The sequence below is a fragment of the Oreochromis aureus genome, linkage group 10 (assembly GCF_013358895.1).
Source record: "Oreochromis aureus strain Israel breed Guangdong linkage group 10, ZZ_aureus, whole genome shotgun sequence".
NCBI lineage: Eukaryota > Metazoa > Chordata > Actinopteri > Cichliformes > Cichlidae > Oreochromis > Oreochromis aureus.
In genome coordinates, this window is record NC_052951.1 from 30,158,755 (window position 1) to 30,185,076 (window position 26,322).

The 26,322-nt window shown below is 40.0% G+C and overlaps 2 protein-coding genes across 2 annotated transcripts; one reads left to right on the forward strand and one right to left on the reverse strand.

The window, feature by feature from the left end:
* The first annotated feature begins 11,357 nt into the window (after positions 1-11,357).
* Positions 11,358-14,773, forward strand: LOC116328535 (heart- and neural crest derivatives-expressed protein 1). Its single transcript, XM_031750351.2, has 2 exons — positions 11,358-12,359; positions 13,349-14,773. Exons 1-2 carry the CDS (start codon positions 11,880-11,882, stop codon positions 13,442-13,444), a joined length of 576 nt encoding a protein of 191 aa, XP_031606211.1. The 5' UTR covers positions 11,358-11,879; the 3' UTR covers positions 13,445-14,773.
* Positions 14,774-15,569: 796 nt separating this feature from the next.
* sap30l (sap30-like) lies at positions 15,570-25,882 on the reverse strand. The gene is made up of 4 exons (XM_031750338.2): positions 25,104-25,882; positions 22,792-22,914; positions 19,651-19,749; positions 15,570-18,047 (listed from the first exon to the last, which is right to left on the reverse strand). The coding sequence occupies exons 1-4, from the start codon at positions 25,287-25,289 to the stop codon at positions 17,919-17,921; spliced, it is 537 nt and encodes a 178-aa protein (XP_031606198.1). The 5' UTR covers positions 25,290-25,882; the 3' UTR covers positions 15,570-17,918.
* Between the last annotated feature and the right edge of the window lie 440 nt (positions 25,883-26,322).

Below are 26,322 nucleotides of genomic sequence, written 5' to 3' on the forward strand. Positions count from 1 at the left end.
TCACACTTGTACAGTAACTATAGTTTTGCATTAAGTTGAACTTTTTACAGCTGTATAAAAATCAGCAACTACCACAAGATTATTTCACTCAAGCTAAACAAACTTTTACTCTTTTCTTTTATGTTCCTTTTTGATTTTATAAAATCAGTTTGAAGCATAACCTCCACAATCATCTCTACAGAGACTCTTGAGTGTGCCACCCATTGTGAAAATCTACTTGAGGAATTACGTATTTGCCATGGCTATTAACACAAAATTCGCACTCATGAACCTTTTCTAAGTGCTGACTTGTATAGAGCAGGCCTGTTTCACCACCTTCAGCTCTCTGACACTCATGGACTCATGCATATTAGAGGTTCGAAGTCAACGCAGAGAAGATGATTCATTGCTCGCAGTGTGAGATAACATTTTAAATTTAGCTTACTTTGCCTCATTTTCCTAAAGTACCCCTCTGATTTCTGAATAATGCTCTTTATGGTTTACAGGTCTGATGAGGGAGGTGTGAAAAAATATCAGGGAAAGTCCCGTCGCTGCTGCCTCGCCTTCAGATGGCATCCAGTGGCTGATACTGTAAAGGTCATCCCATCAGCTGACAACGGGCTATGGTTATGATAAGCATCCAGAGCTCACGCTGCTCTGATAGGCATCCAATCTGAGTCTGAGAGCTTGTCGTTGCATTCCTCAGGCTGATCTGACACTATCATGAGGCCTAATGCCAGCTGGGACACAGAGCTGCTAAGCTATTTTAGGATCTTTACAGATAAGAAAGAGGTTCAAACACAGCTGAGACAAACTGAAAGAAATCTGTCCACGCAGCACGAAGAGCTGCTTTACTTGTTATTTTCTGGTCACATCTGAGTGAGATAAACCCAATTAAACCCTAAGGTAAAAGTTAAAGTCTGACCTGGTCAATAGGCCAGTTATGGCATGAAACAATTACTTTGTTCTGTCAAAGCTTCTTTAATCAATTATTGACCAGTGGAGGTGCAGAAAAACGAGAAAGCCAGCTTGGATACACACAAATGTCGCAGTTTTGCAGGTTTATAGGCAGTGTTGGGGAGTAACGGAATACATGTACCGCCGTTACGTATTCAGAATACAAAATATGAGTAACTGTATTCCGTTACAGTTACCGTTTAAAAAGGTGGTATTCAGAATACAGTTACTTTGGTGAAATAAATGGAATACACGGCGGTACTTCCCTGTTTCATATTGTCGCGGGTCAGGACTGTTTGGGTTTGTTTGACAGCTACGTTCTGTTGTTCCAGGCGGCAGCGTTACGGTTGCCATGGTTACAGGGTGACGCGCTCTCTCTCTGCGTGTTTCCTGGGTGAGAGAGCGCTTTTTTGTTGTTGTTGTTGTGCTAAGCTAAAAGGCAGAATGCTACAGGCATAGCTCTAAAGCATGTAGCCTGATGGGCAGTGTAGTCCGTGCTGCAGGGAGAACGGACTGCCATACACGTTATGTGTCTGTGAGCGAGGGAGGGAGAGAAAGGAAAAGTCCGAGCTGTCACGGAGCAAAAACGGCAGCTGGAAGCATGTAAATATAATAATAACCACTGCAGCCAAGAAGAGTGCCTGAGGAGCCCATTTGTAAGTAAGCTATTAAGACTCAACTGTACACTGTGTTCTTGTTTTCCTCCGAAACAATAAGTTCCGTTGGAGCAGCCTTTCAACGCCTCTCTCTGTCTCCCGCAAGCAAAGTTGACCCAGACAACAAAGTAAAGCTAGTTTTCGGCTACCAGCCCGACACAACCCGACGTATTAGCCAGAGGTCCCTTTACTACGTTTCGGACCTTCAGTAACAGTAATAAATCACAGCAATAGTACATTCACGTAGTTGTAAACAGCATGATAATATATTAAGTATTCCATAGTATTCAGAATACGTTACTCTCATTGAGTAACGTAACGGAATACGTTACAGAATACATTTTGGGGCATGTATTCAGTATTCTGTAGTGGAATACATTTTAAAAGTAACCTTCCCAACACTGTTTATAGGTCAGGAAACCTGTTAATGTGTGTAGCAATCAGTTGGATATTTACAGATCTACCAGACACTGAACAACACTGTCATCCTAGTGAAGTTTAACCTCAAAATCTGCTCTTTTATTTGCTTCTTTATCTGGCAGATTTGACTTACTTTCCTGACTGAGAGGGTCTGTCTGTGTTACGGTGCTTGCACAGTATTTCTGCCATAGCTCCGCTCATGCTGCTCAGCTCAATGAGCCAAATGACTGTGAGCTTTATTTCAGCCCTCAGGGTGCTCTGGGTTTAAGGTAAAGTCAAAGTTGAAGTGCCTTAAACTGATATTCTTTCTAATAGCCAACAGGGGGCCACTCGTGCTGTAGGGCGCGACTGCTTTGTGTTTGACAAGTCGCCGCTATATCGATGTACGCTATTCTCGTTAGGTCTGGCCTTGCTTGTCACATCTGGATTTAAAAATGCTGGGTGGAAATAGATGTTAGGTCCATCATTTTTTTATAGACTCTCGAGTAAACCTACGTACAGCAATTTATTTGGATATTTCCAGCCAGAGTGACCCTCTTCACATTACAGAGTCATTCAATTCCAGGTTAGGGTCAACATTTCTGACTAATGCAGGTTTTATTCTCATGTTGGCCTCAAATTTGTCTGAAGTATGTGGAAATTTGACCAAAGTTTTGTGGAAACATTACAGCTGTATGTCAACACCAAGGACATTAATCTGGAGTATCTCAGATCTTCTAGTTTTCAGGCTTAAGTACTGCAGGGTGCATGTACTAATGCACATTCAGCTGGACGGTAAGACCTGGCTTGCAGTTGGGCTTTCAATTTATCCCTGTGGTGTTAGATGGGGTTAAGTCAAGTTTTTCCACACTAAGCTTGGAACTCCTTCATGGATATGTTTGTGAACTCTGTGTCATACTGTCTTGGAAAAGCGCCTTCATTAAATGTCTACTTTTGTGTATTATTATATAATGCACTTTTGTCATATGCCTCCAGTCTTTGCAGCAATGTTTAGTTTCTGAAACTATTACTGTTCACTAAAAATAAAAGCTCCAAAGAAGGAAGAGCGAAACATGCAGAAGAAAGCATGTGTCAGCACTGCAGTTAGGCTCAGGGTGGATAACGTTCATGTTTACAAATGTTGTGCCGTCACAAACATGCGCCTCTCATCATGCAGACTTCCTGAACGGTGATACCATTGATGGCTATAGCTCAGGAAAAAGAAAATATTTTTTACATTAGACTTCTCACAACAAGGTTTGCGGATTTCTTTAAGTGATTCCAGCTGCATATTTCTGGGGCTTTGTTCAAAGCAAAGCGAGTGGCATCTAGTTCCAGTATAGCCAAGATAAGTCTCTGCAGCTGATATCTCCCAAAACTGGGCACATCACTCCAAAACGGATAGATAAAAAGCACTATGTTTACAATGAATTTTTGTAGTGAACTGTCCCTTTAAGAGCTAGAGACAATGCTCATATTGATCCTGTAAGCAAAACCAGGTTTAAGGGATTTGTTTGTCTGCTGTTGATTGATGCGGGACTTTAAAAACAGAACCAGCAGATCCTCCAGATTTGTATACGTTAATCATTTTAGTGTGTCATGAAAAAAAATCTACCCTTAAGCCCGCCTTTTGAGGACATTTCTAACTTGCCGTTTGTCTACCTGCAGCAGGTAACATCTGTCAGCTGACGAACACGTCCCCTTCCAGCAGTGTGAGCTCAGACATTTTTAGCCTGGGTGGCCCCAGCAGGGCAACAAAGCCCCGGCCCTGATGGTTAACTTCCTACCTTCACCTCTCCCTAAGCTCCTTCCAGGTAAAAACTAATGGGCGACTCCACATCTGTGGCCCATTCGCTGTTTTAATGAGCAGGAGCACGAGGTGGAGAGCGCTGAGTATGAATGGACAAGCAGGAGACTTTAACTAGCTGCCTCTGCCATTAAGAGCCTGTGGGGCAATTATGTCAGCAAACACAATGACCTCAACACTAGTACAGAGTGTTACTATACACAACAGCCTTCACACAGCTTATTCTTCCTATTTTATAAGCAAGGGGTAAACAGTTTGTCTTACATTGAGAAATCCTTCTAAAGAGGTTTACATATAAAAGCATCACACAGGTTTTCCTGAATCAATTTCCTTATTTAAATGCTACAGAAACATTTAAGTTTTTGTTTTTGCTTGTTCAAGTTAGTGTAGTAATGATATCTGCTCCCCAGGAAACAGATATCCAGGGATTTTGTTGTCTCAACTACATCCAGTCATAGCCTTAAAAAAGTCCCCTTTTCATCCAGATTTGGTGGAATTTTATCTCATTTCAGCCATTACAATACCGATTAATATGTTATGAATTAAAGAACTGGAATATGTCTATATGTCCATCAAGACTAAACTTGAGATAGATAACTATAGATATGTTTTTATATAATAATAAACATGTTGATGCCAAATGTATAAATCTAAATGCAGGTTGTGTTTCTCGTGGGTTTTGTCTCATTGCGTGTTGCATGGTAAACTCGTTTTTTCCAACGAGCTGTAACAACAGTAAAAACTTATTGTTCCCACATGTAAGGGTGGCAGGGTGGTGCAGCGGTTAGCACTCACTGTGGGCTCCTAGCTAGAAAGCTCTGGGATTTAACCTGCTAGTCATTGTGGGAGTTTGTAGAGGTCTCATCTAAATATAGAGACATCTTTTTCTTTTCACCTTTTACTTTTTAACTAAAGCTCAAAGATGTCCAGTTTCAGAGTTCATTTGGAGGCCAGAAGATTTCAGTATATTGATATTGGAGCAATATGAAAACCCCCCATAAACAGACACAAATAGAATCCGCTCAAATTACGAGTACATGGAGGATTAGAGAGAGAACAACAAGAGCTGACCTTAAGTGCTTTCCAGTTTTGTTAGGCTTTCATTTTTATACGTCAGCCTTTAGGGAAGCTGGTCCCTGAACCATCTCCACCTCAGGATTTCTCAGGGTCAATCCTTTATGCCGATGTTTTGACTGTCAGCCTTGCTAAACCCTCTGGGGTCGTCTGACACAGAGCAGCCACCCTCTGTTAAATCTGCTGCTATGAAATCATTAGAGCCGGACCTGCCGGTGGTCCGTGAGCCCGAGGTACAGGACTCGACTCGGTCTTAGTTTATATTGATGTTTCCATAAAGAATAAAGCAGGGACCAACGTGGATGATGCAAGCTGTATCTGATGCATTTCTAAATTTTAACAATGTATTTAACATCTGAACTCTTACTTATATTGTTCTTTTAATTGACAGATCATTTGGTCTTGAAGATGTACATGATTAGTTGTATGTGCCTCGGATTACGTTTGGACTTTTTAAATAAAATATAAATAATTTTAATTCATTTATTGAGCAAAAACATGATTGTTTGGATGCCTCTGATGTGGGAATCTGCATCTTGTTCCTGTTTCATATGATTACAAACCAGATATTTTCAGGTCTTTGACTGTTCGTCAGACAAAACAAGACACCGTAAAGCACTGGTCTCTTAGAAACAATGATTTTCATTTTTCATGATTACGTTTTGTCATTCAGTTGATATGCTATGCATTTAATAACTTTCTGCAGTCTTATAAGGAGTTATTTCTCCATCAGTATTAACTAAAAAATACTATAAAAACAAACACCAAACAATTTTCTTTTTATTAAATTCTTTTTAATGAATGACCGCAGGTGCTAACAAATAAAGAGATTTCCTTCATAACTCCCAGAAAGTGTAAAAACTGTCATGAGCTGCTAATAGACAGAATAATTGCTGTTTTATTAAAAGCCTGAGATGTATAACTTGAAAACGTGTCCACATGACTTGTCAGATAAACAAAAAAAGGAGGTAAAAGGTTTATAACTGAAAGTGTTGGAGTTTATGTCAGTTTACGTCCCTTCGGCTCGTCACCGTCACCTCTCTGCTCCACATTCCAGCCGCCCCGCTCTTATCTTTATTAGCTGAGGACGGGCAGAATTGCAGCAGTTAGAGGACAGTTTCTGGAGCTTTGAGACGCAAATGACCAGAGAGCAGACGTGCATGGAGACGACAATCACTTATCAATAGATAGATGAGAGGAGAGAATAAAATGTGCGAGAGGTGAGGTGGGCAGCGTCAAACATGTGGAGAATTTCCTTTTTGCTCAGATAATGACACGGTCAAGAAAGTGAGACCAGGCTGGAGGGGAAAAAAGCAAGCATGGAGTGTATGTAGTAAAAGTAAATGATCTGGTAAAGCTCCCAAATGACATGCTAAACATATTTTATTGTTTGAGTTTGCTTGGGGTATATTTTTGTTAATTAGACTACAGCAAATAAAACATTCACCAGGATCTCTGCAAGAATTTTTATTTTTATTGATTACATTACATTAAACTAAAATACCACATCATCTATAACCAAAATCTCTGTTGTTCCTGATAAACATGCAACAAAGCCACAGACATGACTGATACTGTAACCTGTAACCACGTCCTGTTTGTTTTATAGGAGTCGGGCATACAACACAGATGGCTTAGCTGAGTGTTTAATGTGATTCATATGAATGACATCACCGACAGCGAGATCATATTTCGGAGAGGAAAAATAAAAGCGGAAGCAAAAACACCCAGGAAAGTTTCATTGTTCACTGCATTATGATAACAGCTGCAGATGTGTGAGAGCGTCTGCTTTATTAACATCAGAAGAGCGAGAGAGGGACTCTGGCAGGGATGGCAGATCATCTCTGAGTGTCTGATTTATACATAACTGATTTATTCATTTTTTGTGGAGAAAAAGGGGCTCAAGCTGCCCGATACTGGCCCTGTTGACTGATGTCTGTAAATAAGGGGCCATTAGCAAACATCGTGCTGATGTTTATCTGTAGTGTTGCATTAAAATGTCAGTGAAAAAATGGAAAAAAATATTGTGATGGTGAGATTATTTTTAAGCTAATCTCTTTGTTTCCCTGACACAATGGAACACATGTACACAAATAAGCATAAATTAAAAAGATGTCACAACTGTTTATTGGCCAAATTGTACTTGTAGGTATCAGTACTGACCCACAGTTTTATAGATGCAGCCTTTTAAAAGATTATAGAACATACACTAAAAAAACAAACACACACAACATGTTGTCTTCCTGCAAAAGTGTGTAAATTGCACCCACAACAGGAAAAGCGGTTGGCTGCATGGAGACAAAAAGCTAAATAATAACAATACACGACAGACATCACATTGAGCTGCTGCTGCTGTATTTTCAGTAATGATGGCTGGACCTTATATTCACTGCAGTAAGTAATAGATTACATTAACACTGTTATGTCTAGTGTGCCAATATTTTATGAATAAATTATTTCACTTCATTATTTCTCTCAGTAAAATCATGCAAGCAAATCCTCAGATGTGAAGACATGAAACAGAAATGTTTGAAATTTACACACAATTCCATGACATCATCATGTTTATTGAGAGTTCCCATTAAAATGCTCCTTTTTTCATGAACTTTGAATCTCATTCCAAGAAAAGAACAATAATAATTTAGTAACAAGCATTTTACTTTATGTTCATCCCATAAAAGAATTCCCATGTACAAGTATTAATAAAATAAAATCTCTGAGACAGAAATCTTAAGATCTGGAACCATAAAACCAAATCTGTCCCACTGCATGCAAGGATAACAGACATTAATCAATAACTACATAACTAATTTATGTGTAATTTCAATGACGTACACCCTCAAGCAGAGAAACAATAAAGTAGACTGTGCTGAGAATATGTGAGATTTACAGAATTTAACAACAACCAAAAGTCAAACTGACAAAAATGAGAATTTAATTCAAATTTCAGTTTTCAGAGATTCACTAAAAATGATTTTCTGTTGTTCTAAAGAGATTTGACCTCTGCGTGAACTCAAATGCACCAGCAGGGAACAAAATAATCCTACATTAACTATTAATTGACATTTTTAACCTCTTTTGCACCCTGTCCTGCTCCTCTTTAACACTCCACATAGTGGACACTGGAATTTCTTCTCCCATCGGGCACTGGGCCTCTCAGGAACTCCTTGACCCTGCAGCATGATCCACTTTGCCCACATTTCCCAGAATGAGAAAGAGCCGCCATGTCTAATTGTACCCAATGGGCTTAATTAGCTTTGTGTGCTGGCGTCGACGTATGCCAGAGGTGGATATATGTATATACTGTAAGAGCCTCTGCATGATAAACACTTGGAGCTGAGCGTGCTCTGCTGTGCTGAGCTTGCTCGGCTTTGAATCAGGCTGAATATTTGTTTGGAAATGTGGAGTTGAGGGTAAGCAATCTGAAGAGGAGGGAAGCAGTGTCTATTGAAAAATCTACATGATGACACAAACAATTATGAGGAGAATTCATAACAGGGCCAAGATGGCTCCTTATGACCTATTTTGGATGTTTCTCCTGGCAAAGCAGGAACAGAGGAGAGAGAGCGAAAGAGAGAGAGAGAGATGACTGAAGTCTATTGGGGCTGAAAGCAAAATATGAAGAGACTATTACTGCTGCTCAGGTCTTTCAGCACCTCTAGTGATAGCAGGGCAGGAAAAAAACAGGCAGAAAAAAATGAGAGATCAAAAAGAGGGAAGGTTCTGGTTAAACATTTGAGAGAAAGAATGGAGGCAAAAGGAGAAGAAGAAGTGGAGAAAGTGATACAGAGAGAGATGAAGAAAAGGAGTAAGAGGGCGTGTGGGTGTATGACCAGTGTTGTATTTCATCTCTGTGTAGTGGACGTCTTAATCAACAGTGTCAGGTTTTCTTTTTGGAGGCTGCATGGTGTTTTTCACGCTGACAGCGGAGGCTACACGCGAGTGGCAAACAGGACAGAGAGGAGGCTCATAAGCAGCCCCAGCTTTGCATAAAAATATGCCAAATGCAATATCATTGTTTCGTGTGCGTATTTGTTGAACTGGGGAAGAGGAGGAAAATAAAGTTTGACTGTAGAGGCAGAAGATCCGTGCTGGCTTGCAAAGCGACTAATTGCACATCAGAATTTACAGTTTAACAGCAAAATGCATCTAAATACAGACGTGGAACCAAAGTGGGGGAAAAAAAGTTTAAATTTGTTTTATAGCAAAAACAAAAAAAATCATCTGCTTTTCAGTTCACAGGGGACTTTCTTTAATTAAAGGAAAATTTGCACAAAAAAACAACCTTTCCCCCTTTTTCCTCCTCTTGTCTTTGAACAATTTTAATAGTTTGTATATGTTTGACACAAGAAGGCCTGAAAATGGATTTAAGAAAGAAAACAGATGCACAATTTATCACACTTGTGGGTAAAAAAAAACAAAACCCTCCACTGTGCTGTGGTTTTTCACTTTTCACTTAAATAGTGTATCTTATATCCATGTCTTACTGTTTGTTTAGTGTAAAACTAAGATGCTTTATGGATGCAGAGTTATAACACATGATAATGCATGACATGCAACTGCAGCCAAATAACAAATCCCCTGCATGGAATCGGTCCTATATTATAATCCCAGCAGCTCTGCTTCCTATTGTCAATAACTTGCTGTATTATAGAAGTAAACATGCCCAATGAATAGAATATCTCAGTACTTAGAGGCGAGGGTAGTGAGATTAGTAGCCAGATGTATATTAGTTAAATTAGTTAAATTTCAGGTCTTATTACCACACAAAAGTACATCAACGACACATTCAGTGAATTTCTACTAGAAATTTATTGATGTATAAAATGCTTTCTTCATTAATTACTTTTTAATATTTTTATATATAGAGAGAGTTTGTTTTATGTAAATTTGCACCGTCCTATTTGCTTTTGTACATTTTTTGCACATGCTTTTATTTTTCTGCTTTAAAACATTTTATTTTGACATGAGGCTCTTGTTGTATTATGTGTCCATAATAAAAATAAAAAGCAAAATAAAATAAGTACAGTTCTTCAGGATGATGCACGCAAGTATAAAAGTCAGCGTGGTCATGATGAAGAATGGCTCCCCTAAGACTGTCAAATAAATGAGCAGCAAATTTCAGCGCTGTAGCTGCTCCAGGTGCTGTGAGCCCCTTCGGTATTTTAAAATGCAACAATCACAAATTTATATTGTGCAAAATCAGTCATAACCCCTTTCCCTCATAAAAATACAGTGGACTTCAAAGTATCTGTGTGGCTATATAGACAAAAAATAATTCAGTCCAAAGAATAAAAGTGTATTGCAGGAGTGTGAATGGTAACAACAGGAAAGAACGCAAAGCATTGTGCGCATTCATATGAACCTTTCCGTGCAGACTTCAGTGCATTCGTGTGAAGTAAGGAACATAAAGTTGTGACTGATGATTATTTATTGTAACGCAGGTTGGTCGGTGAAATATGCTGCAAACTCCTGAGCTGTAAACAGTGAGCAGGCCAGGAGAGCTTTTATGGAATACTTGTACCCGTGCTGCAGGAGTGTGACACCTCCTGATTTATGGCTGTATTTAGATAAGACGCCGCCGTAAATGGTTTCTAAATAGCGTCAAGGTCATGTAATGTAATGGGATAATGTTTTTAGGCGATGGCGATAAGATGATGTGTTTGGTGGGCGAGGAGCTGCGCGAGGAAGAGGGAAAAAAATGATAAAGCCAGTGCAGGCCTTCTCCTTCAGGTATGACGCGGACAGGCCGCTGATTCTGTGCGCCAAAAGTAGCACAAAAAAATTCCTCAAACGGGTCATTTACACTTCTCATTACTCTCTGACATTCACATCATGTTATTACTGGAAAATAAGACGAGGATAAAAAACTGGTCAGGCCTTTTCACTCTGATAAAATAGTTCTAAACTTTGACATGTGACATAAGAAAATGGCCATTACGCCTTAAAGAAAATATTTTTAAAAAACCTCAGATAATCTTTAAAGAAGGACCGAAAAAGAAAAATAATTTCATGTTTTTAAAGCAACTAAAGTGATACGTGAGCACGCCGAGGTTCGATAAAACGGATAAAATGATGTCGATTTTACAATGTATGCATAATTCTACCTTTTTATTCGCCCATTCTTTTAAATGTTAAATGTTTAGCTGAACAAAAAGATAAAATCTGCTTTATTCAGATTATTTGGGATTATCATTAAAAACAGTCGAATTGTCTAAATTTTGTGAGTTGGTAAATCTTAATTCTTTTTGTTTTTGAAATTTATACACACAGGCTTTAAAAAAGTACTTTTCATATTTTTTATTTTTTATTTAAATCTCTGACTCCATGTAGTCCAACCTGGAGTTGTTAATACAAATAAAAATGTAGATAATACAGTGCTGCTCCAAATCAGTGGCAGAAATGATTAAGCGATGTCAGTGCGTAAAGTTCGTGCGTAAAAGCTTTCCAAAAGTAAAACAAGACTTTGTAAATCTGTAAATCTTTGTAGGATTCAAAGTACTTTCTCCTGCAACATTTTCGGATAGCCGATATTTGCTCCTTGTGCGGGGTCTTGAAATTATGGTGCATGTTTTCAGAAGCCTATCCAGACTCTCCTCCCATCCTGGGCGCTGCCCTCGATTGGCTGACTCCTTTCCACGCAGATATCCAAGTCATATAAACCTGGGGCCTCACACCTTCACCAGGGTCAAATTTCCTGGTCAAGTCAGAGCTGCCTCGTTTGGAAACGATTTCAAGAAGGAAACGCAAGTGGAGCTCTGCACATCGCCGAGATTTCTTCTGTGGAATTTAAAACGTTTTTCTCGGCCTGGGCGTTCAGAATGAATACGATGTGAAAGTCGGCGGTTGTTTTTGTTTGACTTGTTAATAAATCCAGAGGAAGACGTATTCAAATCTTGAATGATTTCTTTTGGCTGCAGATCCCCGAGCAAAGATCGTTTTGGGGCGGCAGCAGAGAGAGGCCGAAGGGAAACACGGCAACGACCATATTTGCAATCCCGCTCAGCATGAACCTCATCGGGGGCTACCAGCATCACCACCACCTGATGCACGAACCCTTCCCTTTCGTCCAGCGGTGTCACCAGGATGCACCGTACTTCCAGAGCTGGGTGGTGAACCACGGCGAAGTGCCCCCTGATTTCCAGATTCAGGCGCCCTACCCAGCCGCGGAGCTGGGAGCGCCCGGAACGACGCACGATGCCCGGCTGGAAGGGCTCCAGGCCGGGATGGGGAAGAGGAGAGCGTCGGGGCCGAAGAAGGAGCGCCGGAGGACGGAAAGCATCAACACAGCTTTCGCCGAGCTCAGGGAGTGCATCCCCAACGTGCCGGCGGACACAAAACTGTCAAAAATTAAAACTTTACGCCTGGCGACCAGTTACATTGCTTATCTGATGGACGTCCTGGCCAAAGACTCCGGGGAGACGGAAGGCTTTAAGGCCGAAATTAAGAAATTTGAAAACCGGGATTTGAAACGAAAACGGGAGCTGGTAAGTTACGAGTGTCGAAGTGAAGTGCCGAATCAAAATGACCCCAACCCAAAGCATTTTTCTGGGATTCAGTAACATGTTAGTCATTGTAAAAGCAGCTGTAGACCTGAAAATGTTGAACGCTGGACGAAACAGTTCAGCATGACCTTAAGGATTGAAGTACCGTTAATGTTTAACCTGCAACCAAAGCCTTTATATCGCTTTATAATTATATCAATTTATTTCATCTCATTTTTCCTTCAAATAATTCCTAGTTATGAGTCCCAGTTAAACTATCGGACAAATTATATTTTAAACCAACATATCAAAAAATAAAAAACATCTAACAGTTTGTGTCTGTAAACATTTATGACGTATTAATTATAGTGAATGCATAATGTCTGCTAACAGTTTCTAATTGTAGATTTAGACTCAGATGTTTGGGCTTGAATATGTGCACGCCTAAAATATTGATATGAATAACCAGCAACAATTATTATTATTTATTAATTATATAGCTCCTAATCATAGCCGAAGAAAAGTAAATGTCCTTTCCTTATTAGATATACAATAAAATGTTGTTTTAGACAAATGATAAAGTCATTATCGTTTCTATGAATTTAAAAGATTACTAGTTAATATTGGGGTACGTGTCAGGCGATACAGACTTTTAGCTTGATGCTCCGACCCAGAAGAAGACTTACTGTCAATTACTGAAATCCTGTGATGTCATAGCCGTGAATGCGTCACTTAAGCCTTCAGTTTTCTTCAGATTACATGAGGAGGACAAACTTAGACTCCAAATCCAGATTTATTTATAAAGCACATCTAAAAACAGAGTGCATCACACGAGACAAAGATTGGAATACAGTTGCATATGATGTGCGAAATAGTGCAAAAAGGTCAAATAAAATAAAAGCAAAGTAACCCTGAGCTCTCCGTCCTGCTGATTATGTTGTGGTGTTTTGGTCTCCCTCCTCATTCTCATCATCCTCCCCCTCCTCCCACAGACCGACGGCCTGCCGGAGTCCTTGGGAGCCGAGAAGAAGGTGAAAGGCCGGACCGGGTGGCCGCAGCAGGTCTGGGCTCTGGAGCTGAACCAGTGACATCCACTTCTCCACCCGAAAAAACCTCCTCAGAGACTCTGGATTCAAATCAGATTTAAAATAAAACAAACCACTGAGTGAACCTGAGCACGTTGCTGTGGCCGTGCAGCGATGCGCAAAAAAGAGCGAACTAAAGGACAACAAGGTGGAGGAACGGTGGAGAACTCCAGGACAGACGTCTTCTTTTCTCGTGGCGTGGTTTCTAAGCCGATTTACAGATCCGACTGTAGGTGTTTGATATTTGTGGTATTTCTGCTTTCTTGATGTTTTCTACCCCTGCGGACCAGATGTCGCGATGGAGGGTGTCAAAAACACATCTGTCTCCCCTTAAATGTGTGTTTACCTGACTTTGTCTTCCCAGTTAAAGGAAATGAAGCTTAAAATAAATAAATTATAAGAAGGTGGAAGAAATCTTCAGTATGAAGCCATTTAAATCTAGATATGTTTAATTTGAATTTTGAGCTGCGCCATAATCATTTTTTATCGCATTTCTGGCGTGATTTACATTTTTTTTTTCAGATCAGAGACACCGGTTTTCATTTCTCAGTGTTAATAATTTATAGATTTTTGTCAAACCAGGAAGCAGTTATAACTTTCAGTTTTGTGCGTGTTGGCGTATTTTTTTTCTTCGTTTTTCTTTCTTTCTTTTTTTGTTTTTAATATGAATATTTCATTTCTTACCCTAAACTTACTGTACTTAATTTACTTAATGCTGACACAAAAACGTGTACAAAATAAGACTAGAAAATAATTTACATGTCAAAAATAAAATTAAAATGTTAACTTTTAAATCAGGGATCGAGTAAGTACTATAAAAATCATAGATGTCTGGCTTCTAAAGATACAGTCAAATAAACGGAAGCCGGAAGAAACACATCATGAAAGAGGAACGCGTTTTTGTTTATCACTGTTTCATCCCGCTGTAATATTTCATTTTCAGGCACTTTCGTCCACAGTAGGTTTTCCCAGCTCAATTATCTCCCAACAGACCCTGTGTGTGTGTGTGTGTGTGAGTGTGTGTGTGAGAGAGAACTCTCCGGGCTGTTGTTTCGCGTAGGAATCGTATTGAAATTGCTGAATCTACCTCAAATACTCTACACGATGTCACTGTCCGCTGGGAGAAGACACCGACTGTTCAGTTAACGCAACTTTATTCACTCCGTCATGTAAAACGTAAAAAACAAAACAAAACAAAATCAAAAGACCCAAAAAGATAAAGGTTTATTCATGTGCGCAGTGGTGATGGAAATGTGCATTAGATGTGAAATTATATATATATATATATATATATATATAGTTCCGTAAATAAATGATTATTTTAAGACACTAGCTGTGTGTGGTGAAAGTGTTTTTTCCCCATCATGTTTAAAATTATTATCATTATTATTATTGTTGTTGCTTTATTTTTTAGCCACGTAGGTGTTATACGCATTGCTTGGTCCCAAGTAAAAAAAAAAAAAACATACAAAAATAAACCAATAACAACTAAAGCCGTATGGATATTAGTTTTTTTTTCGAACATTAGGAAATTTTTTTTTTTTTTTTTTTTTACATTTATTTAAAATGTAATATTTCTCATTACTTTTTTTTTTTTTTTTTAATCTTACTTTTACTCATTTTTTCCCGAGTTTGTTTCACCAACAGAAGTTATATGTAGGCCCACATCTAAATTATCCATTTGTTAATGCTTTTCTGGCATGTTTTAAATCTACATATAATTTTAAATAACATAAAAAGGAATATGTTAAGCGGTATCATGTAAGCCGGATGCTGTTCAACAAATTCATTACTTTGAAAATGTAACGCTGTCCTTATCCTTTAAATAATTTCCACAGGTTGACAGTCTGCTGTTCTCCACATTTTCCATCATATTATTTATTTATCTTTTTTTGCAAGAAGCTAAATAAAAGTACAGCGTGAAGTAAGTGTTGTTTCCAAATGTACGAAAAAAAATCAATGCACTGCTGTCGCGCTACAGTAGCAACAGTGACGCCTTGTGGTCGATGGGTGTCATTGCAAAAATACAGCATGAGGAAACTGCAACTTTTGACCAAGTAAAAGAAAACTTTTTCTTCATCTTTAAATATAGTGTGGAGGAAAACATGTAGGACAAAGTCGAGGCATCTGAATCGCCAGTGTATTTCGTTTCAAAAAATAAAAATACAGTGCCAATATCTGTAATAGAAATTGAGTTCATTTTCAGGCTCTCATGCAGAAAGCATTAAATGAAGAGCTCCAGTTTAAACATCATAATCCTAATAAACTGAAAATAATTTGATGCTAAAGTACTATAAAGGATAATACATTAAACCATTGAAGCATAATGTGTATATAACTTTATTTAAAAATATCTCCAGCTGTCCAGCGATGCATTACTTACACGTTCTGCTTCATCTATAGTGATAGAGCATAAGGTATTTGTAGATTGTACTCCATGCCACTTATTTTAAGAAGTACAAAGTATATTATTTACAGAGAAAAAACTTAAAGCACATCACGTTACACTGCTGGTTCTATTGTACAATTAGTCTGGTGTTATTAACCTCTGGTCACAACATGTTAAAAGAGCAGAGATGAGGCTTTTTCTTCTTCCTGTACAATACATTTATTTATATTAATAGGAGCAACAAGCAGTCATACTTAAATATGTTTCTTTTTCCTAATACAACAATTAGGTTAACGTGGCATGACCTACACATTAATAAAGATGGATGTTACCTACATGACACTAACAAACCTACAAGCAAAATTTAAAATGTGACACTTAAAAAAAAAAGAGAGTGAAAAGGACAAACCTGACACAAATCGTGCGCACAATTATCCAAAGTGCACGTACGATCCGTGCCTCCGCCACCATAAAAGAGAAAGAGGATGTGTCTGTAAAATAGCAAAGATGTCCGTCACCTGGAGGTTGCAGCAGTGCTTTAAAAATTTTTAAATAAACTTATAGGTTGTCAGCAGCGCGTTTGATTTATCACATTAAGTGTTTTTAAACACATCAACAGGTGGTTAACGGTGGCTAGCAACCCAACAGCTCCCACTCATTTCCCATCACTTCAGGCAACTTAAAAAAAAAAAAAAAAAAAAAAAAAAAACAGAAGGGGAAAAAAAGAAACTGAACAAAAGTTAAAAAAATAAACAAAAAACCAAACATATTATTTCTTTTGCTTTAAATGTAAATAACTGGTACTATACAGAGAAAAAACGTGTTGCTGTTTGATGCTGTTTTACTGCCAAATGAATCGTGCTGGACTGAAGCAGCAGCAGGTTTACCACTATGAAAAGGTTTTTTTAAAGTTTTAAAAATTTTAAATCTCACCCGCCAATACGGAAGAAGGGCATCCACATGTAATACATATTCAAAATTGGGAATAAAAGAAGAGCATTAACTTTTTTTTCTCCCACTTTCACCAGGCTAACCTGTTAGCCCAGTTTGGAGGAATGAAATTATCCGCTGTAAACACCGTCCGATGGCAGCACAATACAGCCCAAACCATTCATGCAGGCACAGCTTTCACTTAATGTGGAATGAAAAAAAAGAAAAAGAAAATAGAAATGATATATGCAACCAGACACAACCTTTGAACAACTTGTGGAATTAAGGCTGAGCTAAAGCTTACTTAAACTTAAACTGGGTTACAGAAATAAAGAAATTAGCAGGTGTATGTTCACAGGTACAAAAGAAAAAGAAAAAAAAGAAACCACTAACAAATAGAAGACCGAGTCACAATGTATCACATCCTTACTCAGTTCTTCTTCTTCTTTTAATGTTTTACACATCATTTATAATCATCATCTTCACCCTTTGCAGCTTTTAAAGAGTGAACCTGAGCCTTGATGTTCTGGATGTGACTTCAGACCAGGGTAGCATTTCTTTTCCAACAGTCACGTATGAAGAAAGAAGGAAAACAAAAATTAAAATCCCACTTATCATCGCATCATTCAGCTCCATCTCGCAGTCCCGTTTGGCACAAGCATTCCTCACTGTGAGCGTGTTTAACAGTCAACTTGGCAAAGAAAACCAAAATTACCAAAAGTTGTTTTGTTATCTTTTTGACTCTTAAGGCAGGATACTGCATTCAGCTAAGTCGCTTGAGTCGGACGCTGTTCTTTTCTACATATAGACACAGTTGTATGTATGTGTCAGTATGACGACAAAACTCTGCAGAGTGAGTCCTGGTAATCAGCAGTCTTTATGGTCCTGGCTTTCGTAAATCAGGGAATACCTTGAAGAGGGCCAAGTCAGAAGGGAGAGACTGCATTTCTGTGAAGAGGGCCAAAAAGCCAAAATGAACTCATCTCACCCTGGATTTCGGTTTTGAGTCCTTTAAGGACAACAGCAGTTCATGTTCTGCTCTCAGAGGAGAGGAGGAGGAGGGTGCAGAGGAGCTGTTACTGAAGTCCAGGTTTTGTCTGTAGCTACAGTTGTTGTTGTGGTGGTTGTAGCTGCCGCTGTGATGGTTGTGGGGGAAGTTTAGTCCAGCGGTTTGCCACCGTCCCCTTTCTGGTCCAAGCGGCTCTTGCTGCTCTTCACCATGTAAATAAAGTAGGTCAGCGTCTCCTTCTCATTCACCGGAATATTCCGGAAGTGACGGCTCACCGTCTGTAGAAGGGAGAGAAAGAGGGAAGCGGTTAAAAGAAAAGCGATATACATCGTTTGTTTCAGGGTTGGTAAGAGAAAAGACTGAGACTGCATACCTCACTGCTGAAATCTTCCTCCACACCATTAAATTAAATCCCCAGAAGGAAATCTGGATCCAGATTAGTTTGTGATATTTGTAATTGAGAACATGGAGACACAGTTTCTCATTTTTTTGCACTTGTGAAATATCAAACTTTTCCATATCTCACACTGGTTTCCCAAGTTTTCCTAGAGCCAGATTTGGAGAAACTTTAAAAGTTGATCACTTCTAAGTTGGCGCCTCCTCTGATATGATGTTTATACAACTCAGTCACATAATAATGAGCAGCGTTTTTGGGAGTTATTATTGTAGAAATGCTCCATTGTTGTCCAAAAAATGAGAATGACTTTATACTTCTTCAAAAAGCAACCCTGTGATTCCTCTTACTCAGCTTTGACTAATAAGTTGTTGAAAACTATGTAAACACACCTCTTACAAACATTAACTAAAGTCTCTACGCCGGTTTTGTCTGAACAGGCCAGAAAAGAAATTTCCCTAGAAAAACTCTAGAATTGAGAGAAGACGCAACACCACCTGTGAGACCCCTCACACCTGAAGAAACTTGGATTATATGATTAATAAACTGACTGACTTAATATTTAATGATGCACGGGTGCCCTCGGGACACCTACAATCCTTGCTTTAAGAAGAGTTGGTGCTTCTAACCTCTTCTTGATCATTCATTTGCAAAGAGGACCAAGTGATGCATCAATCAAAAGCAAATGGAGTTGAATTTAAAGCTCAGGGAACAAAAACACTTTACGGAGTGAAAACAACACTAAAGAGCAAAACTGGCTCCACTGAATTTATAAGTACTGGAAACAGTCCTTGCGGTGTCTGCACTGAAAGCATCGATCACCAAAAGCACCGAGCCTAAACTGAACCCTGAAAAATAGCCCTTTGTGTTCTTTACCTCGACTTTTACAGAGCCAAACATCCTCTGCTTAGCCTCTCACATTGCTATGGTTCTCCTGAACACGGCTGAACACAGGACAGCTGTAACTGGTTGTGGGGCTGTTGACTGGTGTTTTATTAATGATGTGGGAGGCTCGTTAATAGGAGGGTTTGAATGTGACTAAAAGCCTGGGGAAACATCCAACTTACAGCCCAGTTTGATTTCATTCATTCCCACTGTTAGCCCAACACCACATCCGACCCCGGCTGACCCCGTCTCAGGATGACCGGGAGCGCAAAGCACAGAAGGTAATTATAAGGATGAGGGCGGAGCTGGCTGCACCGAGTCCACCTGTCGATTTGGGAAATCAGTCTAACAATTTCCCATTACAGCTGAATGGGAGCGCCAACACTTCCTATATCACAGCACACACTAATGAGAGCAGCTCAGTGATCAACAATCCCAAAGAAATCTTTAAGGAGCACATTAGTGAAATTTCAATAGAAGAAAGAAAAATTTGTGAGATGTACTGGATTTAAAAACCCAAATCCACTTTCACATTAGTCTCACTGATGAAAGGAGTTAGGCTACATAACACCCTAAATGAAAAGGATCAGTTCTGCTGTTACCTCTGCCAGCTGGGCCTTATTGAGGCCGGGCCTGGTCTGCAGCTTGTAGTGTCGCTTGTAGCGTCTCAACGTGTTCACTTGCAGCTGGAAAAGGTCCACCTGAAATCACCAAGAGAAGCAGGGACTCAGTGAGTCGGTTCAAAGAGAGGATGAGCTTTTTTTAAAAAAAAAGAATCCTGCTTTCCATGATTTATGTAAGGCTCCCAGTGGTTTCTGCCTCTTTTTCAGCTTTTAAAGGCGCTGAAACTTTAATAATGCACAGAGAGAAAGTGGGTCAATGCAGCATGAAAACAAGTAAATTTAGAATGGATTTATTTTTCTTAAAGAAGGAAATTGTGGCAATCCAAATGTGGTCTGAGCTTAGTGCTGCCTTCTCAAATATGGCTGCACTGGGGAACAGACAAACATCCACTGTGGGGGTTCAAGGAGTTTAAATGTATCATTACAGGCCACTAGGAGTGCTCTTGAGCACAATGAGAGGGGACCCTTACTAACAATGAACCCACAGCTCTCATTACACAACCCAAAAGTTAATACAGGACAAATATTACCCATCCACACCAAGTTCTCTTCAACAGCACAAACCTCATGGCACACACTATCGAGTGCATGCTGACTAAAGCTAGCTAGCCAGGTGGAATAACAACCAACGGGAGCAAAGACGCTCCAAAATAACTGACCAATAGGAGAATTTGTCAAATTTTATTATTTAATGTTATTTTATTTTTTATAAAGGTAAAACTTATTTTGCTTTGTTTCTGGTGGCGGTGCTTTAGTGCTGGGCTCAGATAGCTCCGCCCACCCCAGTGACAGGAAATCAGGTGAGGCAAAGAAAAAGAGTTAGGTGTTTTTACCCAGAGAGAAATAAAGTTTGTTTGCTGCACAAACATTAACGAGCCATATTTAAATGTTTAATTTTGCTTAACAGAAGTGTCTCTTTTTTCAATTATAACATTAAAAAGGTACCATCTATTATATGTACTTCTGACAAAAAAGTAACATAATGTAAACAATATAGTGACATACTCAAAGCCACTTGAATCTAAATGAAAACAGTGATACTAATTTGTGGTCACACCATCCAGCCTTATGTGAGTGGTTAACACATTCACCTAGAGCTGGGCGATAAAACGATAACGATATGTATTGCGAAATAACTTTTTCTCGATAGAAAAATGAAACTATTGCGATAGACCTCATCTCTCTCTTCCTGTCTTATAAAAAAAACCAATAGCCAATAAAAATTAAGTAGCGCAGAGCCGAACCAATCACAGCCGCAGCGTCACGTCACGTAACTTGTTACGTACAGCTCAAGTGCCAAGGCGCACGTGTGTATTTGTTTGAGAAGCAGCCAGCCGCCGTGCCGGGTTTTTGGTGACCAGAATACCGAAGGGAACACAGATGACGGTTCCAGTGTCGGAGAGATTGTCGAAAGGAAAGGCCAGAGAAGTTCCGTAGTGTGGAGGTATTTCGGCTATTTCAAGTCTGACAAAAAACAGCGTAACGCGCACTGTAAATTGTGCTGAAAGCATGTTCCCACAAAGTCTGGAAATACAACAAACCTTTTTTATCACCTGAAGCAGTGCCACCCACTGGAGCACGCTCAGTCTCTGACTGAAAGCGCTAATTCGTCATCGAAAACAACCAGGGGAATCCTGTGAAGCAGCAACAGTCAATTGAGTCGGCCGCCAGCGTCTTACCATATGACAAAAAGGTAAGAGCCATAGCAACATAACGAATGCCATAGCTTACTGTCTTGCTAAAGACATGCTACCAATAAACACGGTCGAAAATGAAGGATTCAAGCAGCTAATTAAGGTAATGGATCCTTGTTACTGACTCCCTGGACATAAACATTTCTCTCAGACAGCGCTTCCAAAGCAATATTATGTAAGTTGGTCAATTTTGTCTCTTTTTCTGTAAAATAAACTAAGATTTATTTTTAGAATTAATATTTTGTTTCTAAGTGGAACTGACAATTTAGTAGTCTGTTTTGTTTGTTCTATTTTGAAACTTAAACGCTTTAGCGGCTGCCTTTTGTGTAGATTGTAATATTTGCCTTTATTTTGCATAAAACTGGTGGTGGTCAGAGGGCCCGGTGGCGCCAGTGTCCGGCAGCCTCGCCTCTGTCAGTGCGCCCCAGGGCAGCTGTGGCTACAACGTAGCTTGCCATTGCCAGTGTGTGAATGTGTGCGTGAATGGGTGAATGACTGAATATAGTGTAAAGCGCTTTGGGGTCCTTAGGGACTGAGTAAAGCGCTATACAAATGCAGGCCATTTACCATTTTTACCATAAAACTGAAGCCTCATTTTAAGTACATCTGCCCTGTTGAACATATTATGGAAAATGAATATTTAAATCAAAACAAGCTGCTGATTATTTCACATTTTATTTGTGAGCAACATCACATTTAAATCTTACATATATAGTTATTTGGCTTATATCGTGATATATATCGTTATCGCCTGAAATGAAAAAAGCATATCGTGATATGAAAAAATCTTATATCGCCCAGCTCTACATTCACCTTAGATGGCAATCTTTGGTTTGAGAGACAAACAGGCTCAGGGGAGCTAGCATACTCCTGCCAATCCCTTCCACTCACTAACTGATGCCTACAAAACTGGGAGTTTATAAACAATATTAAAGGGCTCCCTGCTTGCAAAGCTCAGTGCCAATCATGTTATTAAATAAATGGAGCTGTTGAAGTCAAAAAGAGATGATCTGACTGAGGCAGCAAGACAGGGAAACGCCTCCATATGGCTGCAAAGGAGCAGGAAGAATTGCTGCAAACACAGAGGACAATGCTCATAAAGTATGCAAAGCAACATCTGGATAAACCAGAGTTCTTCTGGAGACGAGTGCTGATGTGGATATATTATAACTGAGGTTTTAATATCAAGCTTAGAATTTTTGCAGAACTGATGTATACATCGCAAGGTCAGTAAAGAAAGTGAAACCAAAACTATTGCAGGGAAATCATCCAAAGCATTCCTCAAAGTCCATCATGGACTGCTTAGAAAAACAAGCTTTTAAACATGAGGTACGTGGAAAACATTGAAAGCAAAGAAAGAAACTTGAATACTTGGACAACAGAACTTCAGCATCATTATAATGAGTAATGTTTCACTCCCTGTTACCTCGGGCACCTCAACATCATGATCTGGGGACTCCCCTCCATCATCGCTGGTCTTCCTCTTCCTCTTGTTGCGAACACTCTGAATGAAATTCTTGTGAAAGTCACAGATGTAGAGATGTCGAACCTGTGGAAAAAGATGGGAGAATTCCATTAATGCAAAGTTTTAGGTTTACCAGTCTCACTGGTCATTTCCAGATTGTTTAATACAGTTTTCAAAAATGATTCTAAAGCTTCTGCTTTAATGTAAAAAAAACCCCAAAAACCCAACACTTCTCTGTTTTTGCCGTTCTACTTTAAGCCTCTCGTTTGTTTGTGGTGTCTTAACACAAGCAGCCATGCAGCAATCATCCAAAATGTGTCACTCAAAACAGGAAGTGTCTCATTAAAGACCTCCACACTGAAACTGTGACTCTACGCTCTGCTCGTCTTCCATGTGTTGCCTCATCTGAAAGCCTCTAACGCAACAATCCCTGTATCTTTGTGTGATCATAAGCACGTAACTCCTCGAGGCCACACTTTCACTGTATGACGTGTCACTTGAGTCCCTGCATGTCATGAATTAACTAGGAGAGCAAACAAACACAAATGAATAGAAGCTCATTCCCTGAGCTGACACATGGGTCTAAGAAATCAACACGCCCACGGACACCGCTTTCTAGGAAACACACAGGACACAAAAGAGAGTGGACACCGTGAGGAACAAAGCATGCAGAGTGGCTTAATGCAGCAACAACAGACACCTGTACACTCGTCAATATGAAACTGCTGTACATAACGGGGAAAAACTGGGGCCCGTAGGTTCTTCTTAATCTTTTTTAATGTTGTGGACACACTAACAGAAGTCTTCATTGGGTAAAGGATGCACAGCAGATCACACAAGGATGCTATGTAAACCCACCAAAAGGATTACCGTATGTTTGTGTTATTTAGCAGCCGCAGTAATGCCGACACCGTTCATGAGCTGCTCATTTGCCAATTGTTTAAATCAGTGTTTCTCAAAGTGTGAGGGAATCTGACTAAAAGGAAGAATATACACCAACTCATTTCTGTAATGAAAATAAAAGAAGGGTTTGCCATTGTTATTACTGGAATTTTGCTTTGATACAGATTTGCTGTTTTTGTTAATAACTGATAAAAACTTTCTCCAGCTTTTAAAGTGGGGCATACTCAAAAGCTTGACAGCGTTCTCTTCAAATGTGCCAATCTGCTGATTTTCTCCAGTTTGTCACTTGGTTAGATGACCCTTTTTTGTTCGGTTTGCAAATGTTGCGCTGAGCTACAGAATGCTTTTGCTTTTGTTCCCCGACACAGTAAACAAAACCAGTGTTTGTGGAACTATATGGCAGCCTGTCAGCCCCAACAATATTGAGTTTCAGTCATATTCCCAGACATCTTTGTGCAAAGAATACATTGACAAAACTGGAGCTGGGAACAGTTGCTCTCACAGTATGAGGCCCTCACGATGGCCCGAGGCACTTTTACTTTAACGATGTCGTTGATATATTATGGACCCTACAATTTTTATTCATTATCCTGGTGCTGTAACAATAATTTCCCAATAATTTCAATAAAGTATCTACCTATAATGTCTGCTCACTCCGAGTAAAGTGCTGTCTGTTGCTAAACACTGTGTGATGTTATCATAACTGCCAGGACTAATAAAGCAAATATGAAAACAGAACTTCTAAAAAAAGCCTCTGCTTCACGTCTCAAGAAGTGTCTCTCACTGTGGGCCCACACAGACCACGTGATAACTGCTGGCACAATCAGCTGTAATAAATGCGTATCAGACAGCGCGTGCCATTAAAAAACTGCCATAAAAGAAGCCAAGTAGCTGCAAAGCTCTTCAGCAGACACACAGTATCGATGCGGTGTGGAGTTTAACTTTAACAATTGTCGACAGCCGGCATTAAAACTCGATTGTTGCTATAACTGGACTGACATTAAGCAACTCGTTAAGCTTCCCTGGCAACAGCCATTTTATGAGCAGCGGCGGGGGCGTGTTGGAGAAAACTGTTGCGACGACAGAAAGCTCTGAGTTCGGGACACTGCTATCCCACACGACGCTCAAGTAACGAGCACAGCTAACGTCAGCATGACAGCTAAATCTCTCAGTAAGCAGGACCACCACAGTCCGCTAACTTTAACTTCCAGCAGGACCGGAAAGCTCCAACTCCTCCTCTGTGGTCACAATAACTGACGCTAACCGGCTAACTAGCATTAGCTGACAGCTGCTCAGATTCCACCAACTTTCAGCCACCCCCCGCACTCTGTTTAAGACTTTAAAAGACACAATAACATGGTTTGTCTTACACTCTTGTCGATGTCCAGTTTGAGCTTCTTCTGTGATATGCTCTTCTGGATTCTCTTGCTGAAGGAGGCGTTTCCAGCAGACCGGCCGCAGCGTTCTCCGTCCTCAATCAGGCAGCAGCTCTGGCCGTAAAACGGCGGAGCAGGCGGTCCGTCGTGGCTATCTTCCTCTGTGCTGAACCCATTCATTCTGTACGACTTGTGGCAATGTGCCTGCTTTAACCTCAACGATTAAAAAAGGAGCGCCAACAAAAAACACAAACAGCGTCAGGTGGGACACTTAGTCTCCTGTTCACCCGTTGCCCTTTTTTGAAAGACAATTCTGGCAACGTTAGCTAGCGAGCTACCTTGGCTAAATGGCTACAGCGTAAAGCTAACAGCCCCTGACGTTTTGATGCTGACTTGTAAGTTATTTAAAAACACGATCGCTCCCATGGGTTGAAGACATATTCATATATATCTCCGGCACACTGGCGCCGTCAGTCACCGCTTACGCTGGCTAGCTCCTGTGCTAGCGGTGCAGCAAGGTGGATGAGCTGCCGCTGATGCAGGAATTCCTTCGGTGAGACCGCCGCAGTTCGTCCCTGTAACCAGCCGTCACTTCTGCGCGTACGACAACAACCTATCTGCAACTCTGAGCTATAAAAACACTGGCGGCTACAGCTTTCTAACCAACTTTGACTAAATTACACATATAACGACGTGCACCTCTAACGATCACGGCACTCTTTCAGAAGAGCTCCTACAATGGAACATGCTCCGTCTATGGGGCGGAAGTTCCCATACTGAGCGCCCATTGGCTCATTTCGTACAAAGGCGGGCTTAATGTACAAAAAGTGACATTTACATTGGCTCTAACCAACTTCAATTTTGCAGCCCAGTTCTTCCTGTATCGTTCGGTGTCAGACGTTTTCTACTATGAATCGGAGTTAAAGGTGGCGTTGCTGCCAGTTAAAGGGGCTTTTAACGACACGGCACACTTTCGAAATCAGGTTTTCTTTCATAATGTTAAAGTTTTATTGATTTTGGACGACTCACCAGTTCTATCACACGAAGTGAGTGTATGCGAAATTGAAGGGGGGAACCCCACTTTCGTTAAGTCTGGCTTTGAATTGTTTGCGTTGTTTGGATTCGTGATACAAAGGAGACATTGTTACTAATTTGCATAACGTCACAGTAACTCGTTTACCGCTTCAAACAAACCCTCCACGTCAATATTAAC